Source organism: Carcharodon carcharias, chromosome 37, assembly GCF_017639515.1.
Source record: "Carcharodon carcharias isolate sCarCar2 chromosome 37, sCarCar2.pri, whole genome shotgun sequence".
Classification (NCBI taxonomy): domain Eukaryota; kingdom Metazoa; phylum Chordata; class Chondrichthyes; order Lamniformes; family Lamnidae; genus Carcharodon; species Carcharodon carcharias.
Window position 1 is genome coordinate 6,285,200 of NC_054503.1, and position 13,635 is coordinate 6,298,834.

At 49.2% G+C, this 13,635-nt stretch overlaps 1 protein-coding gene across 1 annotated transcript in view; it reads left to right on the plus strand.

Annotated features, from left to right (window-relative positions):
- The window catches only part of LOC121272939 (EH domain-containing protein 1), a 38,823-nt gene extending 26,068 nt beyond the window's left edge, over positions 1-12,755 (plus strand). The window contains exons 3-5 of the mRNA XM_041179826.1: positions 4,796-5,208; positions 8,572-8,736; positions 11,503-12,755. Coding sequence (XP_041035760.1) covers positions 4,796-5,208; positions 8,572-8,736; positions 11,503-12,027 — 1,103 coding nt within the window. The 3' untranslated portion in view covers positions 12,028-12,755. The remainder of the gene's footprint in view (positions 1-4,795; positions 5,209-8,571; positions 8,737-11,502) is intronic.
- Positions 12,756-13,635: the final 880 nt, after the last annotated feature.

Sequence of the window (13,635 nt, forward strand, 5' to 3'; positions counted from 1 at the left end):
CAACAGGGGATTTCTGTGTTTGTCATCTCAAATCCCTGCTTTAGTTGATGCTGTTGGCAGCCTGCTTGCTACTGCTCCTGCTTGGGCACACCTTGCTGGCTGAAGCAGGTCCTATGACCTCTGCCACCTAGACAAACAAGGGCACCAAGGTGCACAGGAACACCACCACCTCAGTCTCACACCTCCCCCATCTTGGGGACATGCATCAATCTCCTCCCTCTGTCGCTGGGCCAAAATGCTAAATCTCCCCACCTCCACACTGAGAGCACCTTCCCCATGAGGGTTGCAGGGGTTCAAGCAGGCAGCTGGGGGCATCTGGGAAGTTGTCGACAAGTGCTGTACCTAACTAGTGACCCTCATGCCCCAAGAAGCATTCTGACTCATCACTAGTCAAGTTCAGTCATTACAGGTCAACAAAGCAGAACAAAAGCTGTGTAATCATCTGATTCAGCAATACTGCAAACTCTGCTTGTTTCTGGTCACTGGGGCACCAATGTCTGAGGGCTGAGTTATGAGGAAAGGTTAGAAAAATTGTGCCTCTTTCTGCTCGAGGTAACTGTGTGGAAACATGGGCAACTAGGATTGAAATAGAAAATGTTAATCATGGGCCTGGGTTTGAAGAGCTACACAATTAAGACATCAATCGCAGGACTTTGACGTATTGATGAGACTGTCGGGTGTTATGTGGGGTGACTGTGCATTTCTTCCCTTTGTGCAGATCTCTGCAGACACCGCATTCTTTCCATGGTTCTGTAGTGGTGTTCTGTGGTCCCCAACACCCCAGTTACAGACTTTTCAAATCTGTGTGAATGGGCGCTAGTTGACGTGTTTTGATTTGCGTACTCTCTTTGTGATGTTCAGGGGTGGTTGCAGGACTACAGCCATCATTTTTATAAACGTTTATCATTTAGAAATGGCACGAGTAGGCCATTTGACCTGTTGAACCTGTTCCACCCGCCGTTCATTAAATAAGACCCTTGACTCCCTTGTCAATCAAAAATCTAACTCACTCAGCCTTGAATGTATTCAATGACCCAGCCTCCACTGCTCTGTGGGGAAGAGAATTCCACAGACTAAAGAACCTCAGAAGAAATTTCTCCTCATCTATCTTAAATGGGCGACCCCTTATTTTTAAATTCCCAATAAGGGGAAACATCCAGTCAATATCCAACCTGTCAAGCCCCCTCAGAATCACCTCTTATCCTTCTAAACTCCAAATGAGTATGTCCAGCCTGATCAACCTTTCCCTTCATCCCAGGACTTGAGTGAACCTTCTCCCAGAACTGCTTTGAATGCAAGAAGACTGAAACTGTACATGGTAATCCAGATGTGGTCTCACCAACAACCTGTACGGTTGTAGCAAGACTTCCTGACTTTTATACTCCATCCCCTCCTCACAATAAAGGTCAGCATTCCATTTGCCTTCCAGAAACTGAACTGGACCAGCCATATAAACACTGGCTACAAGAGCAGGTCAGAGGCTGGGAATTCTGCAGTGAATAACTCCCCAGAGCCTGTCTGCCGTCTACAAGTCGCAAGTGTGATGGAACACTCTCCACTTGCCTGGATGAGTGCAGCTCCCCAAACACAAGAAGCTTGACACCATCCAGGACAAAGCCCACTTGATTGGCACCCCATCCACCACCTTCAACATTCACTCCCTTCACCGCAATGCACAGTAGCTAGCAGCAGTGTGTACCAACTACAAGTTGCACTGCAGAAACCCACCAAGGCTCCTTGGGCAGCACCTTCCAAACACATGACTGCTACCATCTAGAAGGACAAGGGCAGCAGACACATGGGAACACCACCACTTGCAAGTCCCTCCCCCAACGCCCCCGCCCAAGCCACCATCCTGACTTGGAACTATACTGCTGTTTCTTCACTGTCGCTGGGTCAAAATCCTGGAACTCCCTCCCTAACAGCACTGTGGGTGTACCTACACCACATGGACTGCAGCAGCTCAAGAAGGCAGCTCACCACCACCTGGAGGGTGATTGGGGATGGGCAATAAATACTGACCTAGCCAGCAAAGCCCACATCCTGTGAATAATGAAAATCACTTGCTGTACCTGCATTCTATGTATAAGGACACAGATCCCTCTGCTGTGGAATTCTGCATCTGTCTCCATTTAATAATCTGCATTTCTATTCTTCCTGCCAAAGTGGTCAATGAGAGAGTTTCAATGAATAGATTATTCCATAAGTACAGATCAGCAAATACCTGGGTGCTGTGTATGGTCTTCAAACCCCTATTATCCTGTGATATTTGTGTACTTGAGTGCTTGTGGGTTAAGGTTAATGCTATATGGGGTGTGGAACCATAATCAGCACCACATCGAGAAAAGGTTAAGCTGACTGGCGTGCAAGCCTGCCTTTTTGAATGCAGGTTTACAGGGCTGTTTTTACACTTGTGTTCAGAGACCCTAGGGGACTGGACTTGGAAACTGGAAGTGTACAGATCTCCCAGTTCTTGTTCCCACAGTGAATCCAAAGCATTGAAAACACATGTTGCTGCAGCAAATGACTGGAAGGCAAGACTTCTCCACTAAGCAGGGCACTGGCTTTTACACAGCGCACAGCTGTTTGTTTGACCAGGTTTTAGTGATTGTTTTGAGGGGTGAATACTAGCGCAGGGCACCAAAGAAGAGTTGTTGTTGGATCTTACCTTCCCCCACTTCCCAAGAGTTGTTTAATGTTTCATTGGCACCTCTGACAATGCAGCATTCCCTCCATACTGGATGTGCCAGCCTCTAATATAAGTTCGAGTCCCCAGGGTGGAACTTGAACTCGTGACCTTCTGGCTCAAAAGTGAGAGTGATACCAACTGAGCCAAGCTGACACCTATTCAGAGCAGGCACAGCAGAGGATGAGGCCATTCGGCCTGTCTAGTCTGTGCTGGCTCTTTTTTTCAAGGTGTGATCCAGTTAGTCCCACTCTTTTCCAATATCTCGGCAATTTTTTCTCTAGTATTTATCCAATTCCATCTTGAATGTGCATCACCATCTTGTCAAGCAATGCATTCTAAATCCTAACCACTCGGTTTTTCCCTGTGATAACTCAGATTCCTAACCAGAGGCACAGGCAGTGATGACAATCAACTCTTCAGTCCCTGGAAATGGCTACTCTTCACTTTCTAAACCCTTCATGGCCTTAAACCCCTATCAAACCTCCTCTTTGCATTCTCCACTCTAAGGAGAGCAGCCCTAGCTTCTCCAGTCTATCCATGTAACTGGAATCCCTCATGCCTGGAAGCGTTCTAGTAAATTTCTTCCATATCCTCCTTCTCATTCCTTCACATGCTACTTAGTGGTGCCCAGTATTTGGACACAAACTCTGGCCTGCACTGAACTAGTGTTTCATATAAGTTTAACGCAACTTCCTACCTTTTGTAATCTAGACCTCTGTTAAAAGACTTTATGCTTTGTTAATCTGCCCCTCCAGTTTCCAAAGATTTGTGAGCATGCACCCAACTTGAATAGTACGTGCTAAATGGTACTATCTGTCCTTGTTCTCCTTTTTTTTGGTTTTCCCCTTATGTTTCTGTGGCTTAGTGGTTAGCACTTTCTTCTGAGTCACAGAGCTCTGGGTTCAAGTCCCACTCCAGGCCTTGAGCACAAAAATCAAGGCTGACGCTCCAGTGCGGTACTGAGGGAGCACTGCACTGTCAGAAGAAATGTTTTTCAAATGAGATGTCCAAGACTGCGTCTGCCTGCTCCGGTGGATGTAAAAGATCCCATATTTCAACGTGGAGAAGAGGGGGAGTTATCCGTGCTGTCCTGGCCAACCTTTATCCCACATCCAGCATCAGCAAAATCAGTTTATCTGGTCATTATCACACTGCTGTTTTGTGGGAGCTTGCTGCGTGCAAATTGGCTACTGTTTCCAATAACAGCGATTCCACCTCCAAAAGTACTTGACAGTAAAGAGTGCTTTGAGACGTTGCATTGGGTGTGAAAGGCACTATATAAATGCAAGTTTAAGTTCCCTGCTACAGCCTGCCCCTTCTGCCAGCCTGTGCAAATCCATTACTATCTTCCTCGACTGTATATCCAAATTTGTTATCTGCAACTCAATTGTACCTTGTACCTGCAAATCATTAACGTTTAGTACTGCTGAAGAAGAGACTTTTTTTTGCCAAAGTTCTTTGTCTTGCACTCATCAAGACAATTCCCAAGAAAATGCCAATGTCAGGTCTGGAAAAAAATTCATGCTGTATGAGGAGAGTGTGCTGATTGGTACTGCAATGAAGAATGCACCAGTTGATGGTGACTGACGGTTAACTGCTGAGCATTCAGTTGCCACCAACTGGTGCGTTCTCCATGGCAATGGCTTTACGAATCAGAGTCCACTTGCCAATCAGCACTTTTTTTTTCTCAGTGTAAGTGCATTTTCCCCCGATGTTGGCAGTTACTTGCGAATTGTCCTGATGAGCGCAAGACACACAGTTTCGATAAAGTTCTGTACTATCAAGCAATCATTAATGTTTAATAGGTCCACGGGGCCAGTTGCAGGTAGAAGTAACAAAGGTTGATCCCTGGCTGCTGAGGAAGGTCATCACAAGACACTGCAGACCGGTATAGCTAATGCTAATAGCAGAGGGAATGAAACAGCAATAATCTTAGTCTTGGCCAAGAGGGCAAAGTGCCAGAGTGTGATGGGAGCATTAAATACTTGCGTTCGCCACACTGGGGTGTTGGTACTGGGAGCATTGAGTAGCTTCCTGGGTTACAGTGAGAGGCTGGGAGCATGTGGGAATCTCTGGCTAACCCCAAGTGTCCGTCTCTTTTTTCAGGTTATGACTTTGCAGCGGTGCTGGAGTGGTTTGCAGAGCGGGTTGACCGCATCATCCTGCTGTTCGACGCCCACAAGCTGGACATCTCGGACGAGTTCTCGGAGGTCATCAAGGCCATGAAGAACCACGAGGACAAGATCCGGGTGGTCCTAAACAAGGCCGATCAGATCCACACGCAGCAGCTGATGCGGGTGTACGGGGCGCTGATGTGGTCACTGGGCAAGATCATCAACACGCCAGAGGTGATTCGTGTCTACATTGGCTCCTTCTGGTCTCAGCCGCTCCTCATCGCCGAGAACCGGAAGCTCTTTGAGGCCGAGGAGCAGGACTTGTTCAGAGACATCCAGAGCCTGCCGAGGAATGCGGCTCTGAGGAAACTAAATGACCTGATCAAGAGAGCGCGGCTGGCTAAGGTACAGAGCCTGGGGTGGGTGTGGCAGGGCAGGAGAGCCGTTCTGGCCTGGTTGCTGAATTAAAACAGCACCATCACACTGCGATTTCTTCTTTCTTCCCCCACAAGTTTTGTACCGAAGGAATGGGAATGAACCGTACACCCCACCGAGCCTGCTCCACCACCTGGTGCCATCGTGGCTGATCTTGGGCTTCAACTCCACTTTCCCTCCCGCTCCTCATATCCCTCAATTCCCTGAGACCCCGAAAGTCTGACTATCCCGCAGCCTTAAATCCATTCAGTGACGGAGCATACACAACCGTCCCGGGGTAGAGGGTTCCAAAGATTCTCAACCCTCAAAGAAATTTCTCCTCACCCCAGTCCGACATGGCCGACCCCTTATCCTGGGACTGTGCCCCTGTCTTTTAGACTCCTCAACCAGTGGAAACGATCCCTTGGCATCTACGCGATCAAGTCCCCCTCAGAATCTTGTACGCTTCAATGAGACTGCCCCTCGTTCTTCTAAACTCCAGACAACCGGGACCCAGTTTACTCAGTCCCTCATCACAGGATAGCCCCCCTCATCCCAGGGACCAATTTAGTGAACCTTCGCAGTACCACCCCCAGTGTTTTAAGATAGGATTTGCCTCATTTGCCCACGTTTGAGGAAGCCCTTCGCTTGCTAGTGCTCTCCCTCTCTCTTGCACTCCCTTTCCTCCTTGTAGCATATCATCTGACTCACGAGCTGTTGCGAAATGACTTCTCACATCCTTGCTCTTTACGTGAACTCTTACAAAATGTTTCCTGAACAGCTGAGTTGCAGGAACTTGTGGATGCTGGGATTATCTCTTTGTGGTCGGAGAGCTTCTTAGAATCACATAGGCTCCCATAGCGTCCCTTTCAGTTCGCAGCCAAGTACCTCGGTGCTTGTTCTTATGCGAATCTAGGTATTCAGCAGGAGTGGTCAGGTAGCATCGCACCCAATCCTATCCTCGCTGCACTTTGAAATTTCTATCGCTCCTTTTACCATCTCGGGGCATCCCAAAGCTTCCCAGCCAATGAAGTACCTTTTTTCCCCCAAAGTGCAGTCAATGTAATGTAGGAAGTGCAGTAGCCAATTTGTGCGCAGCAAGCTCCCACAAACAGCAATGAGTTTTTTTTTAATCCATAAGGGATACAGGGGGGAAAAAAACTCCCTTTCTTCTCTTCAGAATGGTAGTCGTGGCATCTTTTACATCCACCTGAGGGGGCAGATGGCCTCTGTTCAATGTCTCTGACTGCATCTCCAGCAGTGCAGCACTCCCTGGATGCTGGCACTGGGTGGCGTCAACCTAGATTCTGGGCTCGTGTCTTTGGAGTGGGACTGGAACCTCCCACAGGACTGTTGCCCACTAAACTGAGCTTTGTAGTCCTGAGATGGTTAACTGGAGGGTGTGATCAGGTTTCTATAGGTAGCACTCCCTAAGCTATGCATGTGCTAGAATAACTAGTGCCTGATCCATTCTGCATTCCCAATGTTCTTAAATATGTTTCTATCCTATGCTATGCAGCCTTGAGTTATGGAGCTGTGATTGGGGGGTGGGGCAGGGGGGGGAAGAGCACTGATTATATCCAACTGTCTGCTGTATATGGTGCAGGCTTGGCCCAGAGTGTGGGAAACAGTACTCTCCTTGGTTTGTCCTCTGACTGTTGGCTGACTCTCACCCATGGGACCAGCTTGTGCAGCTACAACCAGGTACTGAGCAGTCGGTCCATTACCATGCCCTGCTCGGATTAACTGGGGAAGATAATCTTAGCTGCAGGAAACCTCATTGTTTGGTTGGACGTGTGGCTGTGCTGGCTGCTGCACTGAAGGCTGCTCTGGTATCGGTACCTTCAGCTACTTGGGCCTGAAGCTCTGGAAATCTCCTCCTCCCCTCCACCCCCTGTCCTCCATTTTAAGGCCCAGCTTTTGGCTACTTGCATGGCTCAGTGTCAAATTTAGTTACTCTTGCTGTGGAACCTCAGGAGTTTTGCGACCTTAAAAGATGCCGTATAGATACAAATGGCCCTTAAGGGACATCTATAGACAGCAGAGTTCAGAGGCCACAAGCTTTGGGCCCCCTCTCCTCTGCTTGAGAATCCTGGCAGCTCCCTAAGCACTGGCTATAGGGGTCTTGTGATGTGAGCTGTTTCTGCTCGCGAGACTGACTGGAGGCAGCAGCCGAGCATCAGGACACAGACGGTCTGTCCTTAAAGCAGAAAAGGCCTCCGATTCATTTCCCCGTTGGGTTAATTGTAGCCATGGTCTGGGCTGCTGCATGATCCACTGGCCCAGTCTGTTACTGAATTTAGCAGTACATTCCTTTCCCCAGGCTTCCCACATTCTTCCTATCTCTCACTAAGCCTGGTCTTGAGCATTTTGTTCTCTCTCTCTCTGTCTTTCCCACCAGCCTGTTCCATGCACTGGTTGGTTAATGGTTATCTTGAATTCTGAAGATTATTGCTATTGCAGTTTGTGCATTGAATCCCTGTGTGTAAACGAATACCTCATCTACAGCAGTGCAGACTGCCTGGTGTTGGCTTGTATTGCCCCCCCCCCCAGGTTGCTGAGTCCTACTTCGGGTTTTGTTGGGTCGGCAGGGGATGGATGTGGTGGTTTGTGCTGGATTCTCTTTCCTGATATCCTTCTAACTCTTTTTTTTAAAATCCCCCAGCGTAGTATCCCACGGTAATTAAGGTTTAGCACCGTATTTATACATCCCTTGGAAGTAAAATGCCCCAAAGCACTTGACGACGCTGTTATCAAACAAGCTTTGACACCTTAGCCATAAGGAAATGTTACTGACAGTGACCAAAAACTCGGTCAAAGGTCAGTTTTAAGGAGCGACTTAAAGGAGGAGAGGGGTGTGGAAAGTTTTGGGGAGGGAATTCCAGAGCTTAGGGCCCAGGTTGCTGAAGGTAAGGCTGCCAGTGGTGCAGCATTTAAAATTTGGCGATGCTCAAGAGGCCCAAAATGGAGAAGATTAAAAATCCCATATCAATGTATCACCAACCCACTTCCTCAAACACAGGGCGTGTACAGCATGGGGTTAGCTAGAGTAAAGCTCCCACTGCTGCCCAGCCCCTGAAGTGCACTTACTTCATTTTACCAGTCCAACTTCTCTAACCATCGTCTGACCTGTGTGTTTACCAGTTTACTCCCACATGATATTTGCTCCGAACTGGTTTCGGGCTATCTCGCCTAGCCAACCTGGATTTCGCTCCATTGCTGCTTTGGCCTTTAGTGTTTGGTCCTGTCCAGCCCACAGGGCACCCGGTCCCCGTGGAGTCAGACGGTTGTGTTTCACAGGCTGTGGGGTTACGTAATGGCTGACCATCAAGCTGTGAACCTTTTATTTCCCAGGTCCACGCTTATATCATCTCGTCGCTGAAGAAGGAGATGCCAAGTGTCTTCGGTAAGGAGAACAAGAAGAAGGAGCTCATCAACAGTTTGGGAGACATTTACCAGAAAATTGAACGGGAGCACCAGATTTCGCCAGGAGACTTCCCCAGCCTGAAAAAGATGCAGGTAGGTCACTGGCTGTGGGCTATTTGGTGCTGAGATTCTCGCCCTCTCCTCCTTCCCCTGCAGTCACTGCCTCTTGAAGTGGCACCTTTCACCCCATATGTTTCCAAGCCAGACACGACTGTCTGCCAATTAGGGCCAAGCATTTAGCCATGAAACATTGTTTTAGCCATGAACACTTGGTTCCCCGTGCCCACAGGCTAGTGGAAATCTGGGACTCCACTCCCCTGCAAATATCTGTGAAGACTGGGATTCCTGGCCTCCCAAGGGTTAAATTACACAAAGCAATTCCACAAGCTAGGGTTGTATTCCATGGAATTTAGATGGGTTATTTGATTCAAGTTTGAGGTGAAGGAAAGCAGGGTAGAGAGAGAGACTATTCCTGCTGGCTGAGGAGTATAGGACTAGGGGATAGAGTCTAAAAGTTAGAGCAAGCCCTTTTGGGAGTGAGATTAGGAAACACTTTCTCTCTCACGGGGTGAAAAGTTCATAACTCTCCCGCAAAGGGCAGTTGATCAATTACTTTTTAAATCTTAAGATTTTTGTTAACCAAATTTTTTGAGGCATATGGGGCAAAGTTACAGATCGATCAGCCATGATCACATTGAATAGTGGGACAGGCTCGAGGGGCTGAATGGCCTCCCATGTGCTTGTGTTTCTACTTGTGGGGAACAGGATGTGTAGAAGAAATGCATATTAGCCATAGTCTGACTGAATGGGGCAAGCAGGCCAGAGGGGCTGAATGGCCTGTTCCCACAGAGAACCAGGAAAGCACCATACTTTGTCAGATCAGCTGGTAGTTATGCTTTTCAGTCTGTTTGGGCCAAGTTGGTTTTGACTCCTGGTATGGTGCCTGAACCTGGCCCAGCTGCTGCTCACACAGGCCCTGCGAAACCAGAGAGGCCTGGGTCACTGCAGGATTACCTTGGGGATGCGGACTAACCACGAGAGAGCAGCTCCGGAGGCAGCTTCCTTTGGATTCTCCTCCGCCGTTTGTACATTTCGTTTCTCCAGGACGTTGGCAGGTCACACCCCGCATACAAATTTTTTTTTTTCCCCTAGTGAGAATGTGCTCCTGGGAAAAGCTGGGATTTTTCTCCTCCAGTGCAGGGAAGTTTGGGGGCTTTGATAGGTGTGAGGTGGGGGTTTGAGAGAATAGGTAACATTGGATCTGTTCTGGGTTTTTTTCTTCTCTCTCTAAGTGAAAGCACTGAGGAAACGGTGGCTCTTGTGGCTTTCACAGAACTAGGGAAACCAGAAAACTTCCCTCCCCCAAAATAAAACTTAAAAAAGCTATTTTTAGTTGTCTGGCTTAAGTTGGTTGCGTGGGAGTTGCAGTTGCTCGTTCTTGTGTGCTGCCAACAAGGCAAAGTTTGACTTTAAACTCTTTCCTCCTACCCTTCAACCCTGCTGAACAGACTGTCTCTCCCTCAGTGTCTCTTTCGCAAGGTGGAATCGTTACTTTCCCCTCCGGGTTCTGTTCACTCTCATCTCCTCTTTTTTTTCTCCCCCTCCCCCACCTCGCCAAAACCACCAGTAGTGCCTGCCTGAAGTGCTGTGTGGTTACGATAATGCAGTAGGTGTCATTTATCTGGATTTTCCAAAGGCCTTCGATAACAGGTTAACGAATAAGGTCAGGGAACGTGGAGTCCAGGGGACAAGTGGCAGGATGGGTTGCTCGCTGGCTTCAAGCCCGCGAGCGGGAGACAAGGCTAATTGCTCAGACTGGCAGAAGTTGGGAAGTGGGTGTTCCACAAGGATCAGCACTGGGGTCACTGCTGTTCACAACTTAGATTAACAATTTGGAGTTTGGAATCAAAACGCAATTTCTAAATTTGTGGGTAACACCAAATTGGGGAGGGGTGAGAGGTCAAGGCTGTGGAGGATTGCAACTTATTACAGGAGGACACGAATAAACTCTCAATGGGTAAATAATTGGCTAATGAGGTTCTCAAATAAATGTGAGGTGGTACATTTGTGCAGGAAGAATAGGGACGAATAGGGATAGAGGAACAAAGGGATCTCGGTGTACAAATAACACCAATCACTACAAGTTTCACCACAGGTTAGCAAGGATAAAAAAAGCAAAACCAAACACTTGGCTTTACTTTTAGAAGGATAAGAGTTGACAAGTAGGGAGGTTATGATAAACCTGTATCAAACCTCAGGTTAGAGCACACTTAGACCACTGCATGCAGTTTTGGTCACCATTCTATCAAGGATAAAGGCACTAGAGAGGGTGCAGGGAAGATTTACAAGGATGGTCCCAGAAATGTGCGGGTATACACACCAGGAAAGGATCGACAGGTTGGGTCACGTCTCTTTCTTGAAAAGGGAAGGCTGAGGAGTGACCTAACAGAGGTCCTTAAAATTCCTAAGGGTTTTGATAGAGTGGATACAGAGTGTGTTTCCTCTTGTGGGGAAGAGCAGAACAAGGGGCCAGCTATATAAGATAGTCACCAAGAAATCCAATCGGGAATTCTGGAGAAACTTTTTTTTACCCAAATGTGGAACTTGCTTCCACAGGGAGTGGCTGAAGTGAATAGTATAATACTTTTGAGGGGAAACTAGACGAGTGTATGAGGGAGAAGGGAATAGAGGTTTGCAATGATAGATTCAGATGAAAAAAGATGGGAGGAGGCTCGAGTAAAGTATGGACTGGTTGGGCTGAATGGCCTGTTCGTGCCATTTATGTTTTGTGGTGGAGGGCTAGGTTTGAAATTTTAGTAAGGAGCTGGGTTACAATATTGTCTTCCTGCCTTTCCTTAGGAGCACTTACAGACGATGGATTTCACCAAGTTTCAGAGCTTGAAGCCCAAACTGCTGGACATGGTAGATGACATGCTGGCCAATGACATTGCGCGGCTAATGACCATGGTGCGGCAGGAGGAGGCACTGATGCCAAAACAGATCGTCCACGGCGGTGCCTTTGAGGGCACCATGAACGGGCCATTCGGGGCTGGCTACGGTGAGGGGGCAGGCGAGGGGATCGACGAGGTGGAGTGGGTGGTGGGCAAGGACAAGCCCATGTACGACGAGATCTTCTACACCCTTTCACCAGTCAACGGCAAGGTGACGGGCGCCAGTGCCAAGAAGGAGATGGTGAAGTCCAAGCTGCCCAACACGGTACTGGGCAAGATCTGGAAGTTGGCAGATGTGGACAAGGACGGCATGCTGGATGACGAGGAGTTCGCCCTCGCCAACCACCTGATCAAGGTCAAGCTGGAGGGTCACGAGCTGCCCAATGAACTGCCCGACCATCTGGTCCCACCGTCCAAGCGGAGACAGGAATGAATCCCTTGCCCTCTTCCCACCTTCCCTCCCCTGGCATTGGTGGGATGCTAACCAAAGCAGTCAGGGTACTCTTTGCCCGATTTTTGAATGCCCACTCTTTGAATTCATACTCGTCAGACGCTTTGATTATAAAACGCGCACGGCACATTTCACAGCTCCCCACTTGGGCACAGGAGGATTTGGGGCAGGGTGGGTGGGGGAGGAGGCGCGGTGGGGTGGGGGGAGTTCACACTCCAGCGGGTGTGCAGCACCGAGCGACCAGTGCTGAGAGCTGAGGGCGTGCCATTCATCTTGTGTGCCATTCATCTTGTGGCGTTCACACCCCCCCAACCCCAAACCACACCCCCCTCACATTTCGAGTCCTGTACGTTCTAGCACCAGAATTTACATGCAGCCCGCTCCCAGGGCTGTTGCGAGATTCACCTGATGAAGCAAGCCCCTTCTGCACCCAGTCCCCACCTCGCGCAGGCACCCCTCCCCCCCCCCACCCAACCCCCTCATCCACCTCCCACTCCTCCCCACGTCCCAACACGTGCAAACACATTCACCGCCGCCTGAAGTAACCTGTGCCGAATCGTTTCTCCAGCCACTCCGGTTCCTTAACGATGTGGGACATCTTGCCAAGAGACTGAAGCTATCTCGTCACACTCCACTCCTTGACGTCTTTTTAAAAATAAAATTTAAAAAAAAATAGTGGAAAGCCCAGCGATAACTTAAAGAGCTGGGGGGGGAGGTGTGGTGGGGGGAGGGGGTGGTTGGGGGGTGGGGGGGTGGTGTGGGCCGAATGATGCCCAGCAAATGGTTTTTTAAAAAAATTAGAAAACGGGCAGCTTTTAGATTCCGAATCGGGGTTGCGGGGAGATAGCAGTGGAACACATCGACTCACTAATTTGGCTGCTGGGGTTGGGTGGGGACACGACTCGTTCCCCCCCTCCCCCCCCCCGACTCTGGATCGATTCTGAAGTGGCGGGGGTGAGGGGGCAGCGTGACGCTTGTCCTTCCGGGGCCGATGACTTCATTTTTGGGTTTTTTTTTCCTTTTAAACTGACTGGCTGAAATGTGGAGCTGACCCCCCAACACTCTCCACCGCCCCCCCCCCCCAAAACAGTCTTAATCCCAAGCGCATCAAGTCAAAGATGGCACCCGTCAGGGAATAAAAGAAAATGAATGTAAACTTTGTGTGAAAGTGTACAGTTAATTTCCAAATGTGACAGTGTTCCTAAAAGATCCATGTGATTTATCCTAGCTGGAGAGCGAGCTGCCCTAAACTGACTCTGGCGGGCGTGTGTTGATGTGACTCTCTCGCACCATTTGACACTGGCTGATTTGCAGGGGGGGTGGGGGAAGAGAGAGAGCGAGGAAGATGGTTGGCGCCCGCCCCCATGTGCAAGCTTGTGGAGAGCGAGCTGCCAGGAGTATTTCAAGATGGCAGTCGCTTTTTCACTCCCCCACCCCGACTTAACCCTGGTTCTCTTGCTGCCCCTGGCTGTGCAGTGACGCCAGCTGCTGGGGTGGGGGGGTGGTGGTTAGAAGGGAGGAAGAATGGGCCAGGCAGGAAAGGTGTCCAGCAGGGGATCAGATGTGAGAGGAGCGGGGTGGGTGGTATCT